This window comes from Phalacrocorax aristotelis, chromosome 4 (assembly GCF_949628215.1).
Source record: "Phalacrocorax aristotelis chromosome 4, bGulAri2.1, whole genome shotgun sequence".
NCBI lineage: Eukaryota > Metazoa > Chordata > Aves > Suliformes > Phalacrocoracidae > Phalacrocorax > Phalacrocorax aristotelis.
The window spans coordinates 41,784,364-41,807,118 of NC_134279.1; the positions used below are offsets into that span (position 1 = coordinate 41,784,364).

General features: G+C 41.4%; 2 protein-coding genes across 23 annotated transcripts in view; one reads left to right on the forward strand and one right to left on the reverse strand.

The window, feature by feature from the left end:
* The window catches only part of NEK1 (NIMA related kinase 1), a 53,633-nt gene extending 36,701 nt beyond the window's left edge, over positions 1 to 16,932 (reverse strand). For 10 of the 17 annotated variants that reach the window (XR_012660318.1, XR_012660319.1, XM_075091099.1 and 7 more), the window contains exons 1-9: positions 15,694 to 15,762; positions 12,618 to 12,766; positions 12,445 to 12,541; positions 7,310 to 7,407; positions 6,142 to 6,225; positions 5,616 to 5,683; positions 5,409 to 5,495; positions 4,265 to 4,319; positions 2,791 to 2,991 (exon numbers count right to left, since the gene is read on the reverse strand). Coding sequence is in view for 15 of the 17 variants with exons in the window: in XM_075091099.1 (XP_074947200.1) it covers positions 2,791 to 2,991; positions 4,265 to 4,319; positions 5,409 to 5,495; positions 5,616 to 5,683; positions 6,142 to 6,225; positions 7,310 to 7,407; positions 12,445 to 12,541; positions 12,618 to 12,734 (807 nt within the window). In the remaining 2 variants the exon portion in view is untranslated. Of the gene's footprint in view, positions 1 to 2,790; positions 2,992 to 4,264; positions 4,320 to 5,408; positions 5,496 to 5,615; positions 5,708 to 6,141; positions 6,226 to 7,309; positions 7,408 to 12,444; positions 12,542 to 12,617; positions 12,767 to 15,693; positions 15,763 to 16,307 lie in introns of those variants that run through there. The other 7 variants (XM_075091092.1, XM_075091086.1, XM_075091096.1 and 4 more) reach the window with 6 other exon arrangements.
* Positions 16,933 to 17,035: 103 nt separating this feature from the next.
* Positions 17,036 to 22,755, forward strand: part of CLCN3 (chloride voltage-gated channel 3) — a 69,446-nt gene continuing 63,726 nt past the window's right edge. For 2 of the 6 annotated variants that reach the window (XM_075091103.1, XM_075091106.1), the window contains exon 1: positions 17,044 to 17,201. The gene's annotated coding sequence lies outside the window, so the exon portion shown is untranslated. Of the gene's footprint in view, positions 17,202 to 17,440; positions 17,635 to 17,883; positions 17,981 to 22,755 lie in introns of those variants that run through there. The other 4 variants (XM_075091102.1, XM_075091105.1, XM_075091110.1 and 1 more) reach the window with 3 other exon arrangements.

Sequence of the window (22,755 nt, forward strand, 5' to 3'; positions counted from 1 at the left end):
AAGATGGGAAGATGACTGCATATGTGGATATCTAGGAACAACATATACAGTGTGCTGTCAGGCATATCAAGTTAACATAATAAAATGTGGAAAACAGCCTTACTGCAGTATAAAAATTGAAGCCTAGAAAAAGAACATTCCAACACGAGCAGGCCATCATCTCACATCACACTGAATACTGTATGTAGTTCTGAACCAACATCTCAAAACCCATGTAGTAGAAATGAAAGAGGTTCAAAGAAGAGCAGCAAGGATAATTAAAAGTGTTGAAAAGCTTCGGTACAAAGAACAAATAAGCTTGCTCTTCAGCCTATAAAAAAAATTACTGAGATTTAATGTGACAGGTCTAGAATACCACATGTGATTTTGCAGAGGAAGTAAAGAAACAAACAAGGGCAGCAAATGGTAATACCAATATAAATAGTGGGGTATAACTGAATACCAGGAGGAAAGTTTAGAATAAACAAAGTTGATGCTTTCTGCAACGCGTAGCATACCTGTGAAGTCTCTTACTGAACGTAAAAGTTTACACAGATTCAAGGAAAAATGAGGTAAGTTCATGGACAAGAAATCTATTGAAGGCGACTAAATACCAAAGATGCTTCCTGAGCTGATGCAATTGAGACAAGGGAAGATGAAGACTGGGAGTGTACTATAGGGTAATGTCATGTAGGCTTGCCTTGTTCTTATACGCCTCACTAGGTGCTGTTTACGGCCAGTGTTCACTGCCCACGGGACACAGAGTGAGACTGACTTTAGCTGACCCAGCACCATGTTCTCATTTTCTAACATACTGCTCTGAAATGTCTCGCTGAATCTGAGTGCTGCAACTGATGCTACCAGTGCAGAATATTGAAAGGATGGGAACTGCAAAGGTACTTTTTACAACAGTAGAGCTACTTGCAGACAGACAATGGCCATACTACAGACCATCTTTCTAGAGGCAGAGCGTGCCAGGAACGTGTTACTTAACATCTGACAATAACTGACAGCAATATTAACTGAATAGTCGCTAAACCACAAGGTTTTAAGGAATAGTCTTTATAGAATCTTGAACTATCCAGATTATTTTGATTTGCTTAGAGGCTACCAGTCAGTTGAAATGGATGCTGAGGACTTAAAAAAAAAAAAAAAACAAAGGAGAAATTAGGATTCTGCACATGATGGCAGAGAAACTTTTTTTTAACCTGTACAGTCATCAAAAGATTCTGTAAGCAAGAAGTCACACATAAGAACTGTCTCCTGCTAATGGTATTTCAGAGATCTTGGAGTTTTTTGTTTTTTTTTTTAATTAAGCTGTAACAACTGAAGGGTGGTGTTTCCATGATAACACAGCTACTGACAGAAAAGAAACACGACTCTTCAGTACCTTTCAAAAAGCCTTTTTTTTTCCCAAATTTATCCTAATTTAGATCCACTCTTTACTGTAACTTAGTAATTACAAAAATTAAGGAAGAATTTATCTAAAACTGGAAGACTCTTTTCCTGTCATTTCAGAGCAGGATTTGAGCAATAGCTGCAACATGTTGAAGATGACAACTATGGAAGACCTGCTAAGCTTAGACTAAGGAAAGCAGAAGACAACAGCATTAGCATCTTTGCTTTCAATTTCGTGCACAGCATTAGAGCTGTGTCACAGAATGGCCACCTCCGGCTGAATACGAATGTACCAGTGATTGATATGTTCAGTAAAAGGTGCTTTCTGGGTGTGGAGTATGTTATTTTTAAGATCAGGTAGCATCTCTATGTTGAACATGTTAGTGATCCAGTTGAAAGAATTGTGTGCAAGTATCACACTCGATCTAGGAGAAACTAGTATCATCATTTGGTAGTTGTCTATTACTAATTATACTTTGCCTGAATAAACCAAATAAAAATGTCATATCCATTCTAGCTACTGGAAATAAAATCAATCAAACCGTTACTGTTGTAAAAGTCAGGACAACAAACCTATCTGTAAAGACTTCCGAATCTTACCTTTCATCGGGACTTTGATCTGAACTATTATTAATTGAAAGTCTATTTTGTATACAATTGAAATTCCAATTACAGATGGCCTTCTCAAATTTCTTTAGTTTTGAGTTAGAATCCACTAGAATCTTTTATACTTAGGGAGGTCTCCTTTTGCATTCCTTTCTTCCATATCCTTTCTCTGTCTGTATTTATTTACCTCGTACCAATACTATTATTCACGTGTTAATCTTCATCTCTTTTGATTAGATTTATATGTTAGAAGGACATTAATAGATGTCATATGATATCAATATATTCTAAACTGAATAGCAAGCAACTTCTAGGTTATAGAAATTTCTTCTAGGTTAGATACACATGATATATTTAAACATTAAGAAACTAAAAAATTAGTTTACTTTGCAATTTTTCACAGAAAATGCTTTCAGGCCATTCCAAATTCCAAACACAAAATAGATTGAGGAGATTATCATAAAAAAGCAATGATGAAGTCATTGAAAGCACCATTTTATGAAAAAATTTGTATCTAAACAAATCAGCATCTCACTCAATTCCTTCCTATAAAGAAAAACACACAAAAAAGTGCATGTAAGAAAATGCCTATTTAATTTTGGTTTGTGGAAACTACCAAATACTTAAGTAATTTCATACTTTTCTCTACAGTTTGTAGTACAACTCTCTTTTCCTTAGATGAGAGTGTCTCTATAAAAGCTCTAGGTAATACCATTGCTCCGATTTCTCATGTTGTATACTGACATAAGAATAAAGAAAAGTCCTATGAAATTTTTAGCAAAAATCGAATTAAAACTAACTCCATACCTGTGGTGTGAGGAATTTTTCAACCCGTTTGGCTATAAAGTTTTTCTCCAATATGGAGTTTACTGATGGTCTGTTCCTAGGATTCCTTTTAAATAACTGTGACAGCAGATTACGCAAGTCATAGGAGTAATGCACAGAAATAGGAGGAAAAGGTCCAGAGATAATCTTCAGTACCAAGTTCTTCATGTTACCAGCTTCAAACTGTACCACACAAGAAAGAAAACAGTTACTGCATATTACTTACTGTTTGTCCACATGTAAGGTTGCATATAAGACGAGAGGAAAACAAAAAACCAACACACCTTCCCTTGCCTCAACACACTGAAACAAATTTTCAAGGCCATCAACAGTTTACATCAGCAGTTTAAAATAACCCGCTGCCAAGTATTCTGGTTACAAATACATCATAATACAGATATTTTATACTATAGAGATATAAATTTTGCTAACAAATAATTCTTTCCCTCCAGGTCTAGACTGACAGTGATATATAATTAAGGATAAAATAATTATGTAATTATCTGCTTGATCTCCTCTCCCAAACACTTTCAACCATCACAAGCCCTCTGCCCTTTTTAGCAAAGCTACATTTCAAATGAAAGAATGTAAAGCATTCACATTCATTCAGTGTAAAATCCAAAGGAATGCTTAGACTTCAGCTAAAGCTCAGGAAGCTGAGGGCACCATTTCAATTCCTTTGTACAAGAAAAAGAAAACAGTATGTTTCACAGAAAACAACTCTCAGAAAGGCCACATTGTCAGCATTGCTGTCACAGAAAAGACCAAGCAATCAGAAATTACCAAAGCTTGAAATGAGATGAAACCATTACCCCTTGAATTTTTCCTTCTGATTTTCATGCTTTTGTCTCTTCTTTTAATAAAAATAGCTATCAAAAAACCCCAAACAATTGATACCCCCCAAAAAATCCACAATCAAAACAAGACAGAAAAAAATGGTTTTTTCTTTCCTTCCTATCTGGAAAACCAGAAGATAAAAATGTATTCTTCAAAACAACATACACGCACACACAAAAAAAACAAAGGCAACTCTTTCACCTTGAGAGGTTTTTTTTAAGAACTGTTTCTGGTCTAAACAGAAATGCATTAATCCATCTGCACAAAAGCTGACAGTCCAGATTCAGACTTTCAATGAAAATGTCATGGTTTTGGAAAGAAAGGAACACTATTCACCATAACGTTTGTTACAGCACCTAACTATTTTTTCAACTAACATAGTTCATTAAAAAACCTACATTGATAACAAAATATACAGTTTAGGGAGAGATTGGCATGAACCAAAACACAGGTAGAAAACGTTGGTCAGTATAGGAAGAGGAAATTGAAATGCTGAAGATAATTTTAAACAGTCATCATGAAAGCCTTTCAGCAACTGAAATACATTTGCATAATGTCAGGAAAAAAATCCCTGTTTGAAATCACTGTTCATTTAAAGAAACAAGAAGTTCCTACTCACCGCATGTTTAAGTGTGCACATTTCATAGAGAACACAACCAAGGGCCCAGATATCACTAAATCAAAGAAAACATACTTAAGAATTCATTTTAGGCATAACATTGCCATGTAACTTATCTGTGAAGTCTTATCTTTGAAAAGGAAAATAAACGGTTGCATTTTGAGTATGCACAAGCTCCCTTGTATCTTCCACCCTCACCCCCACCCCCCGAACAAAAAAAAGATAATTCAACAGCCTAAAATAAGGCCAGCCTGAAAACTAGCTGGGGTTATTTTGGCTCCGGATTTTCTTTAGACCTTTCCACCCGAAGCACTACAACTGGAGAAATTAAACAAAATATGGACACAGGCTTTCTTTCTTTAAATGTATACATTTGCCTGAGGTGCTTGAATTAAACAAATGAAAACTGAAACAAAACCCACCACCCAGTTCAGCAAATGATATTCTTAAAGTCAATTTACTCTAACATTGACTTAACCTTACCATCATTCATTAGAGCATTACAGAATTTGGTTAGAATACCATTAATTTCTCCTACATGAGATTTATTAACGGACAAGGAACGGCAACAATTTTTATCTTTTAAGAAGCCAAGTAAAAATAATATAAGGCACTCACAGCAATGGATGCAGCATCTTAGTGAAGCATAAAACTAACTTGATAGTGACCATGTTAATTCCATTAGAGATGCTGTTACCAGATACAGCCTACTGCCAGGAGAGCAAACATATAAGCAAAGTATCTGTATGAATTTGTTATATGAAGCAAGCTGAGTCACCAATCTATGCACATGCTTAGAGAATCCAATCACTGTGTGTGTGATTTCATTCTTAACATGGTTTTACACTCGCACTGCATAAATTAAAGCAGTATAGCTAGTGCGTAGATAGGCAAAAGTAGAGCCATAATTAAGAACACAGCTAGATCTAGAGCTTAGAGCATTAAGCTAAGTCATCTCTGCATCACACTGCTTTGTACTGCACAGACCTACCAAGGCCCCACTTGCACAGGGAGTCTCAGTACCTTCCTGGGTGAGAGATGAACTAATGGCTGGTCTCCAGCACATGACTAGAACAGCTTTTCATTCTAAAGAACTCACTTCCTTCTCCTCACCGGAAAAGCTCAATAAAATGCTCATTAGTACCTTTTATTGTTGTAAGGTTTGTTCTGACATATTTCAGGCGATAAATAGTATGGTGTTCCTATGCAAGTGCGAGCCAACTCAGCAGTACTAAGGAAAAAATAAGAAGGAATGTTAACTAGTTATCTCACAGGAAGTGCACAGATTTTATTTTCCTAGATCAGAGCAATTTAGGTTAAGTCAGAGAAAACAGCATCAAAAAGGAGTTACCTGTTAAGTACTCTGGCGATCCCAAAGTCTCCCAGCTGTATTGTTCCATCTTTGGTTAAAAATATGTTCTTGATATAGAAATTTTAAGAAGTCTGTTAATTAAAACATTCATAGAATTGCACACTTTTTGTTCTCAACATGTTTTGGGAAGAATAAAGTTTTCTACCATTTGATCACTCTGAAGTCACTAGCAGTTAGATTACTTACTACTACAAAACACCAGACTTACCCTAGTCCTACTTCATAAAAATTAAAGAAACCACTATTACACAAGCTAAACTATAATATTTTCTGTCCCCACACATAACTACATGAGTAATACTCAAGCAGCTTCAAACAGCCTCATCTGTTTGTATAAATATCATACAAAACTCACCCAGACAATTCTGAAGAAAAAAAAGCATTTCCAGTATTAGAAGTGTTTAGGCAAAATGACTATTTTCCATAATTTGCCAACTTACTGTAGCAAGATATGAATGTAATCACTTTGGAAGTAAATTCAGTTAAAAAATAATTACCTACATACCTGTGACTTTATGTCCCGATGCAAGATTTTTCTATCATGTATGTGCTTTAGTGCTAAACAGATTTGTACAAACCAATCCAAAATCTATGCATAAAAGAAAATACAACATCAGCTTTGTCATTTGTCTGAAAGCTTCCCAAGTTACATAACTGAAGATATTATCAAATCAGTTTTATAATTATAACTCAAGATTTTACCCTCTTCCCACAAACCTCTTTCTTTATACCACAGAATAATTAAAAACATAACAGTACTCTCACTATAATGCAAACTTTTTAATAAAAGATGCATATTACCCTTATTAGATGTTAAGCCTGAGACTACCAGTTTCATTACATATTATAAAGCTAACAAAAATATGCAATATGAATTTGATGGGCCAAAATGTTTATGACATGGAGCTTGACATATTAAAGATTGTACTTTTGCTGTAACCAATACAAGAAGTCTTCTTGCAGTCAATCAACCAAGAGTCCTAAAAAGCCATACTGATGTTTACAGAAGCACTTATCTAGTAATTTTAGGTATTTTACCTTAAAAAAAAAAAAGTACAAAGCAGATTTCAGTGAGAAAAGCAACAAATAATATATAGCTAGAAAATTAAAACCAAGGCAAACTCAATTCTTTTTGTAAATTTATAAAAATTACAATATAAAAAGGGACTAACAGCAAGAACTTTGCCATTTGAATACTGGTTTGACATTCCCAACTTAGAGGTATGTACATGTCAAAATTACAGTATAATGCAAGGTGTAATTTTCACTTTTCCATTTTAAATTCTTCTTGTAGAAGTGAGCCCAAATTAGAAAAATGGAAAGTTTTACATGTTATATGCAAAATGTTTCACGATTACCCTATTCTAAATACTATCAATAGACCTAATAGACTACTAAGCCTTTCCAACCGCAGGTATATTGAGATCCTACTGGATGCAAACACAAAAGCATAGAAACTATTTATAAACAAGGAAACACAATGTCAGTTCTAATCAAAGAATTGAATCCTACATAATCTATTTTCACTTAATTTAATAAAATCTGTACATAAAATCCTCTCATTTATTCCAGATTCTTCTACAGTACAGTATCTACCAAACTGAACTAGAATAATCTAAAACTCATGAAGAAGTATCATGCAATAAAATATTATACCAGCAGTTTGCTGTTACCTGATCTTCAGAGAATAAGATTCCTTTCTGGGCATTAATTTTTTTAAATAGGTCTCCTCCTTCACAGTAATCCATCACTATGTAAAGACAGCCATTTTCTGTAAAATAAAACATAAAGCGTTTCAAAAAGAAAAAAAGACTCATCTTTAACATAACTTTCTGAATATCTTCACTGCAGACACAGAGGAACAACAACAAAAAAATTAACCTTTTCACATGCAGCTTCAGGTATCATTTATTAGTCCTTTTTTCAAACTTCAAGCAAAAAATGTTCTCTGTACGATTCCCATTTCTGGTAACACTGGACTATTTTGATATGGAAAGAAAAAACCAAAACTGAACGAATGCCTCAAAATGGGGTTCAAAACCCGTAGGAAATTAAAGATGTCACTATGGTTTTATATTGCATTCATATTCTCCAACCTGTTTTCAAACCTCCTACAGATTTGCTACCCTAAAAATAGAGATCTTAAGTTCTAATTCAGGTAGTTGCCTCTGTTTGCCTAATTCTTTCTTAGAGTTTTACCTGGACAAGGTATTACTCACACTAATTGCAAGAATGTGACAATAATCTGCTCTCATACAAGACATACAGTTCATTTCAGAGACTGAAGAACAGTAATAAAACTTCCAGCAGACTGACAGTTGGAAACAATTTCTTCCTCATTTTTGAATGAAATTTGGGGAGACTTCCAAAAATCCTACACAAGTTTTCCACTAGGAGGTATGAACATATATAATACATTTCATACAAAGTTACAGTTTTGTTCCACGATGCAATCTTGTCCACTTACTGATGAAAACCCGGTATTAGGCAGAAGCAAACTGCAAGTTACCAAAAACACAAGAAATATGCTACTCACATATTAGGCATGATTTTGAGAAGACCTGAATAAATGCATAAAATCACAGAATGGTAGGGGTTGGATAGGATCCCTGGAGATCATCTTGTCCAATCCCCCTGCTTGAGCAGGCACACCTAGAGCAGGGGGGCACAGGAACGCATCCAGGCAGGGTTTGAATGTTTCCAGGGAAGGAGACTCCACAACCTCCCTGGGCAGCCTGTTCCACTGCTCTGGCACCCTCACAGGAAAGGTGGTTTTTCTCATATTGAGATGGAACTTCCTGTGTTCCAGCTTGTGCCCATTGCCCCTTGGCCTGTCATGAGCACCACTGAAAAGAGTCCAGTCCCATCCTCTTGACACCCACCCTTTACATATATGTAGGTATTGATGAAATCCCCCCTCAGTCTTCTCTTCTCCAGGCTGGACAAACCCAAGTCTCAACCTTTCCTCATAAGGGAGATGCTCCAGTCCCCTGATCATCTTGGTAGCTCTCCGCTGGACTTGCTCAAGCAGTTCCCTGTGCTTCTTAAAACTGGGGGGCCCAAAACTGGACGCAGTACTCCAAATGTGGTCTCACTAGGGCAGAGTAGAGGGGGAAGATAACCTCTCTTGACCTGCTGGCCACAATCCTTTTAATGCAGCCCAGGATACCACTAGCATTCTTGGCCACAAAGGCACGTTGCTGGCTCATGGTCAGCCTGCTGACCACCAGCACTCCCAGGTCCTCCCCAACAGAGCTGCTTTCTAGTAGTTCAGCCCCCAGGCTGTACTGGTGCATGGGGTTGTTCCTCCCCAGGTGCAGGACCTTGCACTTGCTTTTGCTGAATTCCATGAGGTTCCCCCTTGGCCCAGCTCTCCAGCCTGGCCAGGTCTCTCTGGATGGCAGCACAGCCTCCTGGTGTATCAGCCACTCCTCCCAGCTTGGTGTCATCAGTGAACTTGCTGAGGTTACACTCTGTCCCTTCATCCAGGTCATTGATGAATATGTTGAACAGGACTGGGCCCAGCACAGACCCCTGGGGAACACCACTAGTGACAGGCCTCCATCCAGACTCTGCTCCATTGATCACAACCCTCTGAGTTCTGTTGTTGAGCCAGTTCTCAATCCACCTCACTGTCCAATCATCGAAACCACACTTCCTTAGCTTGCCTGTGAGGATGCTATGGGAGACAGTGTCAAATGCCTTACTGAAGTCAAGATAGGCAACATCCACTGCTCTCCCTTCATTGACCCAGCCAGTCACACAATCAGAGAAGGCTATCAGGTTGGTCAAGCATGATCTCCCCTTGGTGAATCCATGTTGACTATTTCTGATAACCTTCTTGTCCTCTGCATGGCTGGAGATGACCTCCAGGATGAACTGCTCCATCACCTTTCCAGGGATGGAGGTGAGGTCCTCCTTCTTGCCCATTTTGAAGATTGGAATAATATTTGCTTTCCTCCAGTCCTCAGGTACCACTCCTGTCCTCCACAACCTTTCAAAGATGATGGAGAGTGGCTCAGCAAGAACATCCGCCAGCTCCCTTACACTCACGGGTGCATCCCATCGGGGCCCATAGATTTGCAAGGATCCAGTTTGCATAGGTGATCTCTGACCCAATCCTTCTCAACTGATGATCTTCCTTTCTCCCGATTTGTCCTCTCTTCTCTGGGGGCTGAGATGCCTGAGGGCCAGCCTTAGCAGTAAAGACAGAGGCAAAGGCGGCATTCAGTAACTCTGCCTTCTCTGCATCCTGCGTTACCAGGGCCCCTTCCTTGTTCAGCAGTGGACCCACTGTATCCCCAGTCTTCCTTTTACTGCTGATGTATTTAAAGAAGCCCTTCTTGTTATCTTGACATGCACTGCCAGATTTAATTCCAAGTAGGCCTTGGCCTTCCACATCGCACCTCTGCACACCCTGACAAGATTCCTATACTCCTCCCAAGTGGCCAGTCCCTTTTTCCACATACTGTGTACCTCCTTCTTCCATTTGAGTTTCTCTAGGAGCTCTTTGGTCATCCATTCAGGTATCCTGGCTCCTCTGCCTGACTTCTTCCTCCTGGCGATGCACCGATCTTGAGCTCGGAAGAAGTGGTCCTTGAATACTGACCCGCTCTCTTGGACCCCCCCGCCTTCCAGAGCCCTAGCCCATGGGATTCCTCCAAGCAGGTCTTTGAAGAGGCCAAAGTTGGCCCTTCTTGAAGTCCAAGGTTGTAACCCGACTCATAGCCCTGCTTCTACCTCGCAGTATCCTAAACTCGACCATCTCATGGTCACTGCAGCCAAGGCTACCCACAACTCTCACACCCTCAACCAGCCCTTCCTTGTTTGTTAGGATAAGGTTGAGCAGTACATCTCGCCTCATTGGCTCCTCCACCACATGCATCAAAAAGTTGTCCTCGATGCTTTGCAGGAACCTTCTGGATTGTGCATGGCTCCCTGTGTTGTTTTTCCAGCAAGTATGAGGGTGGTTGAAGTCCCCCATGAGGACCAGGGCCTGTGATTGTGAGGCTACATCCAGCTGTCTGTAGAAGGCTTCATCAACTTCCTCTTCTTGATCAGGTGGCCTGTAGCAAACACCCACAACAGTGTCACCCATATTTGGCTGTCCCTTAATTTTTACCCACAAGGTCTCAGCTTGTTCTCTTTCCATTCCAAGGCAGAGCTCAATGCATTCCAGTTGCTCCCTCACATAAAGAGCAACTCCCCCACGTCGCCTTGCTGGTCTGTCTTTCCTGAAAAGCCTGTAGCCATCCATGACCACATTCCAGTCATGTGAGCTATCCCACCATGTCTCCGTGATTGCAATGAGATCACGGCCCTGCGACTGCACACAGACCTCTAGTTCCTCCCGTTTATTCCCCATGCTGTGTGCATTGGTGTACAGGTATTTCAGAAAGGTGCTTGAGCACACAAGTTTCCCCGGAGGGGTGTACAAGGACCCACTACAGCCATGCAAACCCTTGAGGTGGTTGGTCTCCTGGCTGCCATCGCGTGAGGCCGCCGCGACACCTTTATCACTGCTCAGGTTGTCCTGTCTTATTCCCCCATTGTGTGTGATGGCATTAGCATTGCCAGTTTGTCCCCCTCCTGCCGAGTTCCTCAGTTTAATCAATCACACGCTGCTCAGTAGAAAAACACTTCTGTTATTACTTAGTCATAGCACTTTAAAAGCTCTAAATAGAGTCTAAATTAATTAAATAATTTAATTTGCTTAAATTTCACTCCTGCAGAATGCTTTGTCTTTCAAAACATCAATCCAGAATTTTTCTGTTGTGTTTACAGTTGTCTGTACCTTAGTTAAGCTTTATAATTGATATTATTTTTAAAGATGACCCTAGGAGTCTGGATTTCTTGCAAACCTGTTGCTAAAATATTTATTTTTTATAAATCAAATCAGTATGTTCAAAGTCAATGTGCTTTAGCAATAAGGATGCAACATGAAATCTTGAGAACTACAGGTTACAGGATCTACCTTGTAAGAAAAACAAAGTAAAAAAACAGTCTTAAAGAATGGGCCTGTCTTACTGAGAAGACAGAAGTGTGGATTTATAAATCAGAAGACTACAGCTGCGCAATATGACCATGGCACAAAATTTCTAATTCAATGAATAGAAAAAATAAAAGCCCCCAAAAGACACATTAAAGTCAGCAGAAAGGAGCAACAGGAGGAGAGGGCAGTGTTCCTAAACAGTATCTCAAAAAACATATTTAGTGTTTATTTTAACCTTTATCTGTTCTGCTTGTTTCCTAAGGCATTCACTGTGACAACAACGTGGAATTATATTTTTCCTTCCTTCACAGCTTGATGAAGCAAACAGTCACATCTATTTTTCCAGCTCTGAAGGCAATTTTATGATTGTAGGTACTGAAGACTGCATTTTAAGACAACAGACTTAGAGATAAAATTGCTCGTTCATTTATCAATACCTCAATTTAGACCATACTTACATAAAACATGCACAAGGATTTAAGTCATTAGCATATACACAAGTATTCAAGGAGATGTACACTCTGGAGAAACAACAGTACGTAACCCTTTCATTTAAGTATCAACAAAAATTGATGCATGTAAGGAACAGACAGGAATATTTCTGTTTAATTGTTGCACTTTTTTTTACATTACTATTATTTTTACATGTGATGGGGAATCATAACAAAAAAATAACCAAAAAGAAGCGTGGCAAATAATATTAGTATGAAAAAGACTGATTAAAGAGAGAAAACACACTGACTTTTAAACTACGTGAAATAAGTAGTGCACAGACTGTCATTTGCTACCATTACCTCAGGTTCTACTTAATCTTACCTTCAAATGACTCCCTATACAAGACAATATTCGGATGTTTCATGTTAGCCAATACAGCAACTTCTCTCCTTGATTCTTCTCTCTCCTTATTTGACATCTTTAGAAAGAAAATAATGATTTTTGAGAACAGGAATAGAAATAGAATGGATCAATAATTAATAATAATCACTCACCTTAGAGATGTTTATTTCTTTAATAACATACTGTTGGCCATTTTCTTTAGCTTTGACAAGAATTGCTTTCCCAAAGGATCCTTCTCCAATCTTTCGCACTTTAATGTATTTATCCATAGTTATCTTCTTAAGGCATCCTTATTCAAGTACTAGGCAAAAATAAACCAAAACAGAATTAGTTAGCCACGCTTATTTTTTTAAACTCAAAAGGTCAATCCATTTAACTCCTCAGTTGTATCACATGCTTTGTAGCTTTCCTGTAAATCTTCTACTTTTAATCTGAATTCTATTTCACTGCAGTTGGCTCACTTGGTGTAGAAAAAGGGCAGCATTGCTAAACGCAGTTTAATCTTTCATTTTAACAGACAGTGAAAAAAAAGGATGTGTTTTATCTTTAAATAAAGCAGGCAGTCGGTTCCATAACTTCTGATTCAGCTAGCATGCAATCATCACATGGAGCCAGAGCACCTGGTTAACAATCTTTCATTCAACTTTCTTGGAAGAACTATGATAGTAGGGGAAAAAAAATTCCTACATGTTATTTCTTATGAAGCACTAAATCCAGTATTTTGGAAGTTAGTCACTATAATGAAGCCAAAAATAGACTGAACCCAAAACAGACAGAACCCCATCAAGTTCAGAATCATTATTCAATATAGAAAGGACCTTAGCCTTTAAATAACTCATATATAGACACAGAATATAAACATATTTTATGTTATATATAAAAATATAAATAACCTCTTTAAATAAGAAATAACCTTAATCCTGACTGAAAACTTAGATAATTTATTTTTCCATGTGGCACAGAAAATAAATTAATTACTGTTGTGGTTCAGCCCCAGTCAGCAACTAAACACCATGCAGCTGCTCGCTCACTCCCCCCACCCCTGTGGGATGGGGGAGAGAATCACAAGAGCAAAAGCAAAAAAAAACCACTTGTGAGTTAAGAACAGTTTAATAATAACAAAAAGAAATAATTATAATAATTATTATTTTGATAATAACAACAATAATAATATAATAAAAAGGAAAAGGGAAAAAACCAAAACCACAAACAATACAACCGCTCACCACCAGTCAACAGATGCTGCCGGTCCCCGAGCCGCAATTGCTACCTCCCTCCCCTGGCCAGCTCCTCCCAGTTAACATACTGGGTGCAACACAACATGGCATATCCCTTCGGCCAGTTTGAATCTGCTCTCTTAGCTGTGCTCCCTCCCCTTCCGGCTTCTCGTGCACCCGGCAGAGCATGGGAAGCTGGAAAAATCCTTGACTAGTACAAGCACTACCCAGCAACAACCAAAATATCGGTGTGCTATCAACGTTGTTTTCATACTAAGTCCAAAGCACAGCACTATGCCTGCTGCAGTGAAGAAAATTAACTCTATCCCAGCTAAAACCATGACTTTAAATAACTCATACATATAGACATAAAATATGCACATTTTGTTATACACAAAAATATAAACAACATCTTTAAGAAATTACCTTAATTCTGAATGAAAACTTAATTTATTTTTTGATGTGGCACAGAATACAAATTCATTACAAAACAGTGTAAATCAGTATTTTTGATGTACTACCTGACCACTTAAGAATACCTTTTGAGATTAAACAGGTTACTCAGCTGAATGTTGGTGGCATTTGAAGTTCTATGTCAAAAAACACTTTAGTAAAAATAAGACACTAGTGAGCTGCATGTGGCAGGTATGGCAATATAGAGAACTGTCAGAACAGCAAAGAGAATTGGCAAAGAAAGACCAAAGTGATAAACTTCAAAACAAAATCATGATGGATTAAAGGCAACCTTTTCTACAGTAGGAAGAGCTTCCATTCCCTGATGAAGGTTCTGTAAACTGAAAAAAAATAAAATGTTCCTAAGCTTTTCTGCATCCAAGTCTTATTTGAGAGCCCTAACAGTATTTGTGCTTTGCTGTACCCAGCTTCCTTCCAGCAGGAGACCCTATTAGCTTAGATCCGTAATTCATACACATCTCAGACGAGGCTCTTCTCCCCATTTTGGGATCGCTTTTCGTCACAGAATTACCACACACCAGACTCAGATGCTGCTAAAGAGTCTCAGGAAGATGAAGGACCCGTATCATGGAAGGAGACTAAAATGAATTAGCTTGATTAGTATAGCAGGACAAAACACAAAAGAACTTAAGTAACCTTTTCTGCAAAATAGGAGATGGGAAAACAACCAGAACTGAGGATAACTACCAGGAAAGAAAAAAGTGAGAATGACAGCCCTGCAATGCCTTGGTGGTTTTTTTTTTTTTTTTGGCCTTTAAGTAAAGAAAGGTAGTTTAGTGTGAAGTTGCAGTTCTAAAAAAAGAAAGACTTAGTATTGACATCAATACTCTCTTTTGGCCAATGGTAAAACATGGCAGATGGGACACAATTTTAATTTCACATGGCTTTAGCAAGTTCTCTTCCTACCCCTACTTTGTCAATGAAACTATATCGTACTACAGCTAAACCAGCTGCGTTAGGCATAGCTTAGGGCTCCTACTGCATGCTGTTCTGTACAAATATAAACAACCAATAAGCAGTCTGTGGGTGAGAAGGTATGGTTCAATCAAAGAGAGGATACAACTTTGTACAAGTTAGATGGCTCATTTTCACCCGTGGCATGGGAAATACGAGTCTTGAGAAAGGACCTCAGCGCTAACAGGGCGTTGGCTTTCCAAGCCCTGGGCAAGAAGTCATTTTATCCATCACGGACATGCACCAAAGCAGCTTGTCCGCGGGGCACAAATCACATACCCCGAGACAGACAGACCGACCGACCGCGGGGCGCACAGGTGAGGCGACAAACCCAAACCACACGGCCAGGCCACGGCCAGGCGGAGGGAAAGCAGCACAGCGCGGTGCCCGCCGGCCCCCGCAGGGCGGCAGGGGCGGCCCCCAGGCCAGGCGCCGGGCCGGGCCGCGCTCCTCAGCCGGCCCCCCGCCCCCGCACAGCTAAGGCACGATCAAGGCCACCCACACACACCCCCCCGCCCTGTGGCGACTGAGAGACGCAACCTGCCGACGCCCCGGCCCCCGCCGCAGCTGCGGTCCGCCGTACCTCCCCGCTGCGCCCGCCGGTGCCACAGCCGCTCCACCCGACCTGACGCCCGTCCCGGGCCCGCCCCCCCAAGCCCCTATTGGCGGGACCGCCCAGTGGCTCAACTCCCATTGGGCGACCCCTGTCAGGGCGGGACAAGGAGCTCGCCGGACCGCCCTTCCCGCGTTAGCGGCGCTTCGCCCGGGTAACGCGCGGTCCGCTGTCACGTGGCGGGCGAGGGAGGGACTCCGGTCACTCCCCGGGCTTAGGAGCGAGCTAGCGGCACCGGGAGCAACGGCTGGTGGCTTACAGCGCTCTTGTTCGGTCTTGCTCCAATCGTCTCGACCCGTCATAGAATCACAGAATTGGAAAAGACCTCTAAGACCATCAAGTCTAACCGTCAACACAGCACCACCATGCCTCCTAAACAGTGTCCTGAAGTGATCATCTACATGTTTTTGAACACCCCCAGGGACAGTGACTCCACCACCTCTCCGGGCAGCCTGTTCCAATGCCTGACCACTTTCAGGGAATAATTTTTTCCTAATACCTAATCCAAGCCTCTCCTAAAGCAGCTTGAGACTATTTCCTCTCGTTCTATCGCTAGGTACCTGGGAGAGGAGACCAACACCCACCTCACTACAACCTCCTTCCAAACAGTTGCAGAGAGCTGTAACGTCTCCCCTCAGCCTCCTCTTCAACACGCACGCTCCAGGGCACTGCTCATCCTTGTTAGCGCCTCTTACATAAATGAACCTGACGATATTTTTGGCATTTTTCCTTGAAAAAACCCCACCTAACCCGCCACAGTATTTTGCTGGGACCTCCGTTCTGCCGGTGTACGTTAAGTAACTTCTTCACCGGCCTCGGTACCGCGGATGGCACCGGAACGCACGGCGCCCACCTCAGGCTGGCGGGGCGCGGGGGGTCCGTAGCCCCAGGCCTGCTTTCCGCCTGCGCATCGGCAGCGTTTTTTAACCCCTGCAGACCATCACGGGCGCGGTGACCGTGAAATTCCGCCTCTCGGTTGAGCCAGAAGCCAAAGTCATGCGCCGAGCCGCCTCCTTTACCTGGGAAACCGCTCACCTCCCCACTCCGAAGCGCGGGAACTACCGGCCGCCCCACCACCGCCCGCCCTGGGGCGGACCCTACCCCGCCCCCGCAGAAAGGGCCGCCCCCGGTGCGAAGGGGAGCCGCACGCCCCCCCTCACCGGTCAGGCGCCCAACGGCCGCCGGAAGGCCACACCCCTCCGCGCGGGCGGAAGCAGGAGACCGGAAGTAGCGGCGGCAACGCTGACTCCGGCGGACCCGGCGAGCGGCAGCGCGCCTGCGCAGCAGGAAACCCCGCCCCCTCCCCTCCCCCAAGGCCGAGGGGGCGGGGCCGGCTGTCGGAGCGACCGTTGGGCCGGGGGCCGAGCCCGTGACCGCGGCGCCTCAGAGACGTCTCGGCGACCCCGCCCTGCTGCTGCCGCCGCGGGAGGATGAGCCAGCGCCTCCCCGGGGAGCGGCGGGCGGCGCCACCCGGGCAGGTAGGGGCGGGGCTCGGCCCCCCTCGGCGGAGGGCCGCGGCACGGGGCAGGCGCCGCCACCTGACCGGAGGGCGGGCGGGCGAGCGGGCGGGCTGCCGGGCTCGGGCCAGAGCCGCCACCTCGGCCTCGCTGGCTCCGATCCGATGGCGGCAGGGCGGGCGGAGGAGGCGATAGCGGAGGAGGGGAGGGGAGGGGAGGGGAGAGGAGAGGAGGAGGAGGAGGAGGAGGAGGAGGAGGAGGAGGCGGAGGCGGCGGCGGCGGCGGCGGCGGCAGCAGCCGCCCCCGCCGCTCGGCCCGCCTGCCGCTAGCCAGACCGCTTCGTCCGGCGTTCTGGGAAGAGGCAGACATGGTGGTTCTTCCCGGGCCCCTCAACTTAGCAGACCCAGAACCTCCTCCCCTTGTAAACAGCGTTAGAAGTGTCGTTCTGCTCGAGGTACTCGCTTCATGTTGGCTCATGGGTTTGGTTAGTAAGGCTGTTCTTACACAAGAGAGGAAGATAATGGATTCTTCTTGGAGCCCATTAAATACTGGGGCGGGGGGGGGGGCGCAGGTCAGTGAGGTTAAAACCGAAGATTGACCGCGTTCTTTTGTATTCTCCTTCCTCCTTATCCAAAATCCTTCCGTTCCCTATCCAAAAATGTGGAGCTGACTGTAAAACAAGTATGTGTCGATTCTCACCTAGCGGCAAGTGCGACAGTGGAAAATCGGGTGCCCATAGCGAAACGTGCTCAGCGTTGAATAGTGAATTTGCTGTGTCACACTTTAAAGTACTGAACTAGGTAAAACAAGGCCTTAAAATAAAATTTAAAATGTTTCTGTTGATGAATTGTGTTACAGCAGGCGCTTAAAAATATTTTTTGAAAGGTGTCCTAAAATGGTAATAATTTCTGGTTTAGGACTTGTACCTGTTTTTTTAAGTTGTTGGACCTCTGAAGTTTACGGTTCAGAGTTTGTGAAAGAAATTAAGTTCGAGTTTATTTACGTGTCAGATGTATTGGTACATTTTGCTTTCGGATGCCTTTCTTCTTGGTGGGCCTGCAAAGGCTTTTGTGTTCTGTATCCCTTGGCAACATAGGTGCTTCTTTGCAAGAACAGCTATTTGAATGAAGGACGTGTTGGCATGACAGACTTGAAAGCAGATAGCTATCAGTACTGTTTATTTAAGGAGACTTCAATATGCTGTAATGTAAAATTAAAAATCATTCATGCAATATGGGAAACGTACCTTTGTGAAGTAAAATAAGCCCCCAGAGAGCTCACCAACGGTCACTATCATTTTTCCTATGACAAAAGTCTTACACTGGCTAACTGCTTTGAATTTGATGTCTTGTCTCTTCGGTTGGCAAACACATGTAAACTTGCTGCTCAGCACTCTGAGCTGTCAAAATGGGAAGCAGTTCTGCTGTGGGAAAACTGCAGCTAGCTTGAAACTCACAGCTTGAAACAAAATGACTTTACATCTGTCTGCAGCACCTGTGAAAATAAAAGTTATACAGTGCCCAGAAGCAGTGAGCTTGTTTCTTCTGTTTAGTAGGTCAGTCCTGATATTCTTTGTCCAACAATAGTAGATGCCATGCACAATGTGTATTGCAATATTTCTAGAAATAAATTTTCCTTGTTTTGTGATTCCTAAGGCTATCTTTGCCCAAATCTTTACATCCTTAGCATCCTCTCGGTGAGTGGCTTACGATATCACGGTTCTCCCTGTCGTGAGTTGATGTTTGCAAGTTGAAGTAGTTCTGGGGTATATCTCTTCTCGCTATATTGCTTAATATTGACTTGTAATAAGAACAAGCCTATCCAAATCTTCAACCAGGAAGGACACTTGAAGGCGTTGGTCTTTGCTCTTCATGACTGCATTGCCCTGAGCCACTTTTCGAGATTGCCTGCATTTTTCTCTCACAACAGGGTCTGTACTTCCTCTTGTGCTCTATTCCCCACCTAATGTTTGTCACAAACTGATGTTTCAGTAACCTGCAAGTGAGAACCTACTGTGCGCTGGTTATCTGTGAACAGCTGAGTCTAGCTGCCTCATATATGTTGCCACAATCACTGAATATAGACTTTGGCTTCCCCTCTCCCCCCACAATTTTGCTTTGGGTGCTCTGTCTGTGTGTGTCTTACCTTAATCTTTGAACAGCAGATTTGCGTCCTTTAAATGTAAGCACTAAAGCTGGGAAAACTGTTCCAAGGTCAAAACAATTGCCAAAGGCTTTCTAGGAACATAAAAATTTTTTTTTTACTTCCCTGTATTTAAGTGACATCATGTGCATGTGGATAGGTGTTACTGGGCAGATCAAGTTTTCAGGGTAAAGTCTTATAATTTTGGCGTTAAGGGTATTTTTAACTTGGTCATAATAAAAAAGTTAAATAGAAGCACTATTATTGAAGAGATTTGTACCAGAAATGATAGTACCAGTTTGAGTTGTTTGAACTGAGTTCAATTCCTAATTCTCAGACTCCAGGTTGTGTGTTCCTAAACTTCTTGCTTTGGCACCTGCCTTGCAGCAGCAGTAACCCAGTAATCTCTGAAGGTCGTCAGTAGTAGCAGTGATCATGCATGTGAAACTGCTGATACGCCCTACCTGCTCATTTTCCCCAAACTAGTATTTCAACAACTGCATGCTCTGAGAGAGCGTGTTCCCAATTCTGTGCTCCTTCTGTCATTCTTTCCCTTATGCCTTAACCTGAAGGGGCAGGTTCTGAGTTGGCTAACTTCCTAAAGGTGTTTGGTGGTCAGGCCATCTTTTTACCTGTGCTCATGAATGAGGTAGGTAGCTCTAGGCTCTGCTACATAGTACTTTGTGCTTGTTTGTATGCCAGGCTTTGGAAACTGAAGATGGTTAAAATATTAGAAAGTTGACACTTACCAATTTTTATAGCTGTTTAACTCGAAACTTGTTTTTGAATTTTGGAAGCCTTTATAAAATCATCTGATAGAATAACATATAGACAAAACAATACTCATTTAAATTGATTCTGATAAGAAGGTTGTAAACAGACTGTAAAAAGAATGTTTGCTGGGACATGTGCTCTGCTTAAAAAAGATAGAAACTGAAAAATCAACCTAAAACGTTGAGATAGTGGTTACGCTTAATGAGCTGATAATACCTCATTATCAGAGAGAAGAGAGTTGGCAAAGTAGTTCTTAGACTTCATGCATAATGGAAAGGATTCTAGACAAAGCTGTTAAATAGTTGTAGATCTGTTTACATCTGGAGTATGGTTATTTGGTTGTGTTATGTAGTAAGTAATCTTGAAGATGTACTCCTGGAATTGAATGGGAAGAACAGAATTTATAACTTCATAGTGGGTACCAGTGGTTGTTTTTAGTGACTTGCAGAGGGTCTAATCAGTTATTTCCCCCTGAACTTTCTAGACATTCAGCTTTTTTGTTTGTTAAGCATTTTGCTTAGGCTTTCTAGTTAGAGGAGTAGACTCTGTTTACTTTGGGAGGGAAAGCAGGAAGAGTAAATGAAAGCGTAAATTAAGTTCAGTGCTAAAACACAGACCCTTTGATAAAAATAACCTTAGCTGTTACTTTTTTTTTTTCTTATTTTTTGGTATTTTGATAAACTTCTCTAAAAAGTTCATGAAAGAGGAAGTACTCAAATGTGCGTTTGGCACATTCATACTGCAATACAGTATAATGAAGAAACATTTCCTAATTGAAGTAGTAAGAATGTAATTTTACTTTAGTAATATATTTAAATTACAGATAGAGCTACTGAGGTGACTTCGTATCTTGACATCCTGCCAGTTAAAATTCAAGTACTAATTTTCCTGAAAGCCAAGTTTGGGTTCCTTCCACTCTTATCTTGAAATCAGTGTTCTCTGACAGATTTGTTGGGTTTTGATGCATTATCTCCGGTTCTTGATCTACTGCAGCTTTTCCCCTGAGCTTTCTGATACTAATTTGTCTCTTGTGTATGTGTTGGGGAAAAAAAAATTTGTTTCTCCATACGCTTCCAAGCACGCTCATTTTCTGATTCTGAAAAGTGAGTCTACAAATTTCCAAAGGGGTATCTCTAGGAAAGAAAACTGAAGATTTTTTTTTAAATTATTATTTGACTTTTTGCTGCTTGTCTCACAGAAGACTTTTATTCTCATACGAGCACTACAAGGAGGAGTAAACAATTAAAATTACTATCAGTCTTACAGACTTCCCAGTTTTATTCTGTTTTGTGCTGAGACTTGAATATTCTTTTAAGTTAGGCAACAAGGCTTATAAGACTGCAACCCACTTGAGGAGACCTAGCAACCTGTGCACTGAGTATTCATGTTGTCGTGGTCGCAAAAATCTGAATGTTTATTCTTCTCTAACAAATTTTTAAAAAACCTTTTGGTTCTTCAGATAGGTAAAGAATGGGTTATTTTAAATAAATTTGATCTATGAACCCAGTGAACTGATCTCATCTCTGTGGTTATGTAACATGTAAGATAACAACCTTCTTGTGTTAACTCTGCTAACTAGAAGACTTTTAGTAAAGTATTACTGAACTGAATCTTTTTTCTGTAATTTTCAAAATTAAAAATCTCCCTTGTAGCCACTTTCTTTTTTTCCTCATAAAGTCCCCACCTTGATTTTTGCTTTCAACTTGATACCACTATTTAACAGTAATGATTCCCCTCCAGACTCTGCTGTCAGAAGCTTGTGTACTGTTTTTAGACCTTGACAAAGTACACATAATACACATAGAAGTTGTACTTGCCAACGAGCTGGAGAGAAGAATATTCAAGTGAGGGGAGCTTGATGTGCATTCAGAACTGCTAGCACACTTGATTTAGTGAATACTTCGCTGTTGGTGGTGTTCATACATCCAGGGCTTCACTGCCTTTTGTTTGTTGGTTTGTAGTGGTTTTTGTTTTTTTTTTTAATCTCCTTTGGTTAGCATGTATGTTTTCACTAAAAAACAGAAACAAGCATTATTAACATCAGAGGTTCACAAGTCTCTCTTAACAGATTTATTTTTTTATTTCATTATTTGAAGACAACCAGAATGGCAGTCAGTAGTGGTTGGATATGCTGTATTTTCAAAAACAGGGTGGCTTCTGTCTAGTACAGCAGAGAAGGTCAGCTGTGAGCCAGGTCCAGGTGTTGATGGCAGATCACTTCAGTCCTTCCTCACCGTGCTGCCTTAACTCTGCTGCTGGAGAGGATCCAGAGCAAGAACAAGAGCAAGCCTATTGTCAGGGCTCCTAGCCTTGAAGTTTGAATAGCTCTACATCTGTCAATTTGTCTGGTTGTTGCACATACCAAGGAGAGCCCCCGGCCTTTTTTGTTTTTTGGTGACCAAAGACTTGTCATTTCTAACCAGAGTAGAGTGAATTGGGTTCCTCATTAGCTGGTATCTTCTTCACTTGGAAGTTTGAAAATCAGTAGTAGGGAAACTAAGTAAACAGGAGCCACCAGGGGTCCCCACAAGATTTCGTAAGCGGTGGTCATATGTATTTTGGAGTGCTCTACAGGACTTTTTTTCTTGATCTCAGGGGCTTTAGTGTGTTTGTAAAGGAATTGGAATTCGGTACAAGGATCTTAAAAATCTGTGGTAGC